The sequence below is a fragment of the Cyprinodon tularosa genome, unplaced genomic scaffold (genome assembly GCF_016077235.1).
Source record: "Cyprinodon tularosa strain WSP-4 unplaced genomic scaffold, ASM1607723v1 ctg394, whole genome shotgun sequence".
Classification (NCBI taxonomy): Eukaryota; Metazoa; Chordata; class Actinopteri; order Cyprinodontiformes; family Cyprinodontidae; genus Cyprinodon; species Cyprinodon tularosa.
The window spans coordinates 606934-614453 of record NW_024039112.1 but is presented as its reverse complement, the minus strand read 5'-3'; the positions used below and the strand labels follow the sequence as shown (position 1 = coordinate 614453).

Here is a 7520-nt window from a genome sequence, read left to right as displayed (position 1 = left end):
CTAAAGGATATGGATATGTGGCAGGAAAAAAATACACAATAAGATACAGATTTAAAGTAAATTAAATACTTTATTACTCTTTCCACTTTATCATTTATACTGATTTGATTTAACGAAATTCACTTTCTAAATCTAAGGAATTTGATTTTGAGTTATGTCTGCACAGATTCACTCTGGGAAAATACAGTTTCTGGTGGCCCAAGCTCCTACTCAAAATCCTAACCCTTCAAGCATCTTGAAAACGCAGAAGATCAGCAGTAAGATTAAGGTTCCTTTCAGAATAAAGACTCAGGAGATTCCTGTCTCTGCTTTACTTCATTTGTCTTTGTGGAGTCTATTATGGATATTTAGTGTATTTGTAAAATCACTTTTATTGTTCCTCAATGGGGAATTCACTCTCTGCATCTAACCAGCCCCCCCGGGGAGCAGTGGGCTGCCACTGTGCGGCGCCCGGGGAGCAGTGTGGGGTTAGGGGTTTTGCTCAGGAACCAACAGTGGAGGCCGTGGGGATCCAACCGGGTACTTGCAAACTTTTCAAAGCACAAGTGGACAGCTCTAACCAGTAGACCAACTGTCCTCACGTGGTTGTAAATGTATTAAATGTTAACAAAATGAAATAATGTTAATTAAACTAGAATCTTCTGGAACTTTATGTCTAAAAGCTTTAAAGTCAGTAAATGAGTCCTGCTTTATAAAATGAAATCTGGAAACTCTGATCATGAAGTGTTTGACTGCAGATCTTCCTTTGGGGATATCTGATGCCTCCGTACAGTGAGGTCCCACATCCAGTCACTGTGTTTATTTTAAAAGCGGACTTCCAGGAGGAGGTGAGGTGTGACCGATCCCTGGAGATCTCTTTAACAGGTAATAGACCTGATGATGAAACATCTCACGCAGAGTGGAAAAGAAGCAGGGGAAGCCATGATGTCATGAAAGGGAAGGATCCGGATTGGACAGGAGATCCCATAGCAGCAGCTATAAAACCTGAAGCTGAAAGAAGTCACAGAAAGGCAGAGAAGAAGACGGACAGCAGAGATTTATCTCCAAAATCAAGGTACAAGCTGCATGAAACTGGGTGAAGCTGCAAAAAAAGCCAAATTTCTTCATATCCAAATGGTTTCAAACTAAATGCCCTAAATATAGAATGATGCAGATGTTCATTTTTTTTAAGGTTCTGCAGCATTTCAATATGAAACCATTTTTATTTTAGGTTTTTTGGGTGTTTTTTTAATGATCTAAAGCTTTTTTTCCCCATAAATTTAATCTGAAGAAATTTTTATGTCTTTATAAAATCCCAAACTGGAACCAGCTAAGAAAGACATAAAACTTTAAAATCCTAAGGGAGGAGCGATGATATGTAATCCTGCAAACTACACACTGCTGCTGGAGAAGGTGAAGGGAGGAAACTGGTGTAATAAATCTGTGAGCGGAGTGTGCACCAATGTTTGTGCATCATGAGAAGTGTGTGTTTGGTGGTGGGAACCGCTGTCTGCACGTTTGCAGGGAGCAGTGCGTGTTGGAGGGAATGCAGGAACGCGTAGGTGACGCTCAAAAGGCGTTTATTTGCAGGAATGGAAACTGCTAAAATTAGAAGATGTTGCTGGACAATAAGTTGGGGTCATCAGTTGAGCTAAAAGTGTCCCACTGTGTCTGTGGGAGTCTGTTGTGTTTAATTTATCTGTTTGATAGCGTGTAAGAGAGCTCAGCTCAGGTTTTTATAAGCTGAAAAGAAAGATATAGTCCGATTCATTTCCTCTATTTAGTGTTTTGTTATATTCAAATTTTTCCTGGTATCCATCATTAATAATGTGAAGCTGAAATCTACAACTGAGAAGAGAGATTTTTTAAATTGATTTATTTGAGTGGTTGTTTTGGTTTTAGTGTAATTTTACATTTTTGTTTTTTCGTGTGTTTTTTTCTGACCTCTTAAGTTTCTTTTGCGGCATTTTTATTTGATACTCTTCACTAACGATGAAGGTTTTTATATTTGTTATGTTAAATCTAATAATTTCTTCTAATTCTTTCGAACATTAATTATCTTATTTAGTAATAGATATATTCTCTTTTTTTATATGTATTTTTATTATTTCAATAGTTTTCCTCTATGGAGGGCCAACTTTAACATAATTAGAAGCAAATGAATTTATAAATACAGGAATGTATTTTTTAACTATACCATTAATGGTCCTCCATACTTGCTTTTTAGTTTAATTCTATTTTCTTCTCAGAGGCGCTTTTGTTTTGACATTTTTTGTTTTTGTTTGCTGAAATATGAATGTGCAACTTTGCATATATGGGCAGAAGTGAAACATATAGAAGGAAAAAAAAACAGATATATAAGTTATATATATTTTATCTAATATATTTGGATAAAAAAACTGGAAAAGATGCTCTACTCTGTCCAGTAGCGAGAATTTCTTTAAAAAAAAAAAAATCTTAGTATTAGTAAGATAAGAGTTTTGTAACAGCAATCAGATGATATTATGCTAAATATGCACAGATGGGCTGTTTAATTAGCAATAAATGTCAGCATAACTATTGAGCTGATTGTTGTAAAAAGCCTACCATCATTTATCAGTTTAATAATGGATATCTAAACAGACTGGAGTTTTCTGCTTTGATTTGTTGTTGTGTTCAGATGCAGTCCTGCAGCCGTCTTCAGCTGATCTTCTGCCTGCTGTCCATCACTGTGCTTCACTGCAGCGTCCATGGAGTCCACCAGCTCCCCGTTCAGGTCAGGACACATTATAACACATGCAAGGACATTTTCAGAGCTTTTTATCCCAAAGCTTTAAACTCACTTTATGAAACATTTTAAATTGTGGAGAATTAGGTCTTCAAGATATTTACTGGCGGTCTGTGATTTTAAACTTAAAATTATCTTTATCTTACTCTATTTCTAAAAAAGAAAGGGTTACATAGCAAATTTAAAAAAAAAAAATCTGAAGAATACACTGCAGAAATTAAAATATATGTACATTTTTCTTGGAATAAAATTATTTTAGCAAGTAAGACACTTTATCAACAAAATAAGACGATTTACCTTTAAGAGGGATTAAAATTCATTTCCAATACTTACATTTCAGGTGTATAACATCTATCGATGTTTATTCAAGGGCAAAGGTTCAAATTATTTTGCTGGATTATTATTTACATGGTCAAATTAGGAGCAAACACCTAATTTAAGAAAGTGTACCTACTTTTAGATCCATTTTTGCTGTCTATTTCAATTAAATGTTTTTATAAACACTTCCACACACTAACAGTGCAAAAACAAACAGTATTTTATTTTATTTTTATTTTTTTAACAGTGTCCTGTCTGGCAATGTGGCAATAAGAATAATTGTCTTGATGCCAAAAAGAGCCCAACAGATTTTACTTTCACAAGTGTAGCAGTATGGCAATTGCCATACTGCTACACTTGTTTCATGCATATAAATTGCTTTATTATAATTATGCAGGGAGTTTTACAGTTTATATGGACACTGCAATGTAAATAGAGCAGAAAAACAGAAGAAGAAAAGGAAAAAAGAAGAAAAGAGAAAAGATGAAAGAAAGAGGAGATAGAAAGGAGACAATGACAAAACATTTTCAGTCTGCTTCATCACCTGTAACGAGATGAAAAAAGAACAACACAACCGAAAGACATGGTACGAGATATACAATAAAGCAACACCTTGGAACTATCGCTTAAGTAATATTATTAAGTCTGACATGTACTCTGTGTTACCTGAAGATATGAATGTGGGGTTTCTGTATGGAAGTGAATCTCAATAATATCCAGTATTTTAAATGCTTTAAACCTGATGTCTCTAAATCTCAGAGAAACATAAACAAGGTGCATATAATTAACATGAACCTTATAATCAGACATTATTTTGGAAGTTTTTCAATGACCTTCATTTCATACACACTTTTATAAAAAAAAAAAATATTCATAATTAAATAATTATTATTTCCTTATATCTTTCAAATATAGAAACCTTTAAACATGGGGCGTTCCTGCAATGAGAATCACATTATAATGCAGAAATATAATAAAAAGGTTCAAATAATGAAAAAAAGCAGCACTGTCCTCATAGTCCAGGGTGCCCCCATGATGTAGGTTTATTATCCAAAGAAGTTTCCTGACAGAAAAGAGAAGTTAGAAATCCTGCTGTTTAGCAAAAAGACTTAATTGTGCTGCTTGTTTCCATGATGAGGGCTTTGTTTTATTAGACATGTTGGAAATATAGAAATGCACTACATAGAGGTCCTCACAAAATAACATAAGAATGTCTGTTTCCATGACTCTTCAAACAATGATATAAACTCAGATGGGTCCTTTAATGGGTCCCTGAACTCTTTAGGAAACATCTGTCACCCCCTCCTGTCTCCCATAGCATATTACTCACTTTAGTGTGTTTAAATCCAAATATAAACAAAGACTTGCTTAGTTGTTCTAATCTAACAATGTGTTTCTAAGGAGATTGCTGAGCGTGTTAAACAGGTATCTAGTATTTGTTCCCTTTGGACACCTGTTATGCTAGAATGAAGAACAGGAGTGATGGAATCAGCAGAACTGATCAGACAGAAAATCAGCAGATCGGTTCATCCTGAGGGCCAAAATAAGCGGCCCCTCCCTCGGTGCTGATATCAGATGGTGTGAAGCAGCAGGAAGGGGAGCAGTGATCTGTTTTCTCTTTAGTCTGGATGTTAGAAGATCTGCTGGAGCCTTTAGAGACCAACGGGCCGACAGGAAGCCTCGATGTGAGGGCCAATTCACACCATACTTAATGAAAACATATAACGAGGTGGGGCACAGTGGCCCTCAGCTGCAGAGCCTCTGCAGGAACACAGAGCAGCTGAAGGCTTCCTCCATCAGAAAAACACCACAGAGACATTGTCATGTTTTTGAGAACCGATGGTTAATGTGAAGTTAAAACGTATTTGATGGCAGCAAAGATGAAAAGCTATGAATTACAGTATGTAAACCATCCATTCATTATTCCAGCCATGCATCCCTTTATTCATCCAACCAATCAATCATCCATCCATGCATCCCTCCATCCAGGATATATAGCTCATCCAGCAACTTTGGATTCTGCATCAGGTTATTTCCCACTGAAACCCAACAATTGAGGTATCTCGGGATTGATCCTCTCTACCTCTGACTGACCATCACCACTCCTTACACCCTACAAATTTTTTATTTTCTTTATTTTTTTTATACACTTTTATTCGAGAGGTTATCATCTGCAAAGATGATCGTCCTGATGATCCAGAAAGTGTACAGGTCAAGGGTCAGAAAAAGAGAAGCGAACATCTGTAGATGTTAGCTGGATCTGGGTTTGAATCCGGCCTGTGGTCCTTTCCTGCATGTCTCTCCCTTTCTCATACCCCCTTTCCTGTCAGCCTACTTTCAGAAAAAAGAGCCACTAGTGCTGTAAGAAACTCAAAAAAAAGGCACGAAAGAAAATATGTCAGACAGCTGTTTGTGCATTTTTGAATTGTGCTCCTTTGCAAAAGTTCTCTGTGAGGAAACACCTTTGCTGTAGTTATGCCAAGAAACACCTGCCAACTGTTGAGAAAACGGATTGAAATACGAACGAAAAGGGAACTTTTAAATATATTCTTAATGTTTTCATATTTCTTATGCACGGATGTCTGGAAAAAAGAGAGTTTTGGTGGACAGATAAATGTTTTGTGCATTTACAGCAGCACGCTTGGAAATAACACCGGTTAACTTTTACCAATATAATAATAATTGAAGTTTATTGATCTCACATTGGAGAAATTTACCTCTGCATTTAACCCATCCCCTTGGGGAGCAGCAGGCTGCCATAGTGCGGCTCCCAGGGAGCAATCAGAGGTTAAGGGTCTTGCTCAGGAACTCAGAGTGGCAGTCTGTGGGAGTGGGTTTTGAACTCAGAACCTCTGGATTCCAAGCTCTATTCCCGAACCACTAGGCCACCACTCCCCAATATATGCGTGTTATACATCCTTAGAAAATGTACATCCTCCATAATTCAACTACGAAGTTCTTTTTATGAACACTATGAGCACCAAATTACAACTAATAAAGATATAGACGCATCTTAAATCAGATGTTCTAAAATAAAGCTTCAACTTCCTTCATTTTTATTAGTTGTTACAGCACTAGTGACTTGTTTTTCCTGACAGTAGACTGACAGGGAACGGGGAGAGACATGCAGGAAAGGACCACAGGCTGGATTTGAACCCGGATCAGCCACATCGAGGACTAAGGCCTTCATGCATGGGTCATTCGCAATAACCACTGCTCCATCTGCACACGCTGGTTTTCCACCTTTGACGCGATCATAAATCCAATCTCAAATTGGTTAGATTGCATTTGTCCGTAAGGGTCTATGGATAAAAAGTAATCCAGCATATTTGTAATAAAAACAATCTGTGATGCGAAAGTCGCCATATAAAATCCGTGTTTTACCATCAGAAAAGGTAAACGTCTTGCTAATTACGTTTGTCAGGATTCTTTTCTGCCATTGATGCTCCAGTTTACACAAAAGAGTGAGGAAATGGCTCAAAAAAAGCAGGAGCAGCAGCAAACAAGCGTAAGAGTACTTCTTCGTGTTACGGCGTAATGGTGGACCGCTAGCCAAACAGCGTATGATTTTCACTTGGAGCCTTCGTAAATAACATCATGGCAGCACATATGCAAAATGTTTGATTGCCAAACAAGCAGCCAATCCACTTTCGATAGTTGCTGATTGAAAGCGGATGGAACAGAGCTTAAATTCTTTGATTGTTTCCATGCTTAACGGCCAATAAAGCTGATTTCAATCTTTTCAAAAGTAGATATTATTCACATCCTGTAAGCTTTTTTCAAACAGCTAAAGAAATGTATTTCATAGGGTAGATCTTTGAGAGAAAAAACTTCCAGCCTTTTTTTGCAGATACACATTTGACTTTCTCTAGAATCCTCTAGAAATGTAAATTATTTCTCTCTTATATGTTTTCTGTAAGTAAATAAAAAAAAGGCTTATTAAGCTGATAAGAACTTTATTTCCTTCTGAAATGATGACCAGCCCTTGTTCTGGTCTTCTAGCACAGAGACCGGCCTGGGCTGACGAACCAGGCCATCTTTCTGCTCCATTCAGAAGGGATGAAGCCCGGAGAGAAACTGCTGGTGAAGCTCCTCCAAACAGACGACCTGATGATGATCAAGAACAATTTGGTGGAGCCCAAGAGGAAGAGAAGGTTCCCAGGAAACAGTGCTCCACTGGACCGGCTATCAATGGGCTCCATGGAGAACAGGCAGGGGAAGAAGAAGCAGAGGTAGGAGAGACCGTTCTCTGGAGGAGAACCTCGGCTTGTCCTAAAGTTCTGTCTTTCCTTCCCAGTAAGGTGGTCGAATCGCAACGACGACGTGAAAACCCTCCTCCCATTGACCGGGTCGGAATGAGTCGTCTACCAAAAACAAGAGGATAGCTTTCTCCTTTCCACAGAGCCCCTCTTTTTTAAAGGACTCCCTCTTCTGGACTGGTGAGGAACTGCAAGTA

At 37.8% G+C, this 7520-nt stretch overlaps 1 protein-coding gene across 1 annotated transcript; it reads left to right on the top strand.

Annotated features, from left to right (window-relative positions):
* The first annotated feature begins 983 nt into the window (after positions 1–983).
* Positions 984–7520, top strand: ostn (osteocrin). The gene is made up of 4 exons (XM_038297706.1): positions 984–1054; positions 2639–2734; positions 7067–7296; positions 7362–7520. Exons 2-4 carry the CDS (start codon positions 2639–2641, stop codon positions 7447–7449), a joined length of 414 nt encoding a protein of 137 aa, XP_038153634.1. The 5' UTR covers positions 984–1054; the 3' UTR covers positions 7450–7520.

Excerpts from the sequence above, each read along its gene's own strand:
- ostn (XM_038297706.1), top strand. The coding sequence starts at position 2,639 with ATGCAGTCCTGCAGCCGTCTTCAGCTGATCTTCTGCCTGCTGTCCATC. Across the intron at positions 2,735-7,066 it reads TCCACCAGCTCCCCGTTCAG|CACAGAGACCGGCCTGGGCT; the intron begins GTCAGGACACAT and ends CTGGTCTTCTAG. Across the intron at positions 7,297-7,361 it reads CAGGGGAAGAAGAAGCAGAG|TAAGGTGGTCGAATCGCAAC; the intron begins GTAGGAGAGACC and ends TTTCCTTCCCAG.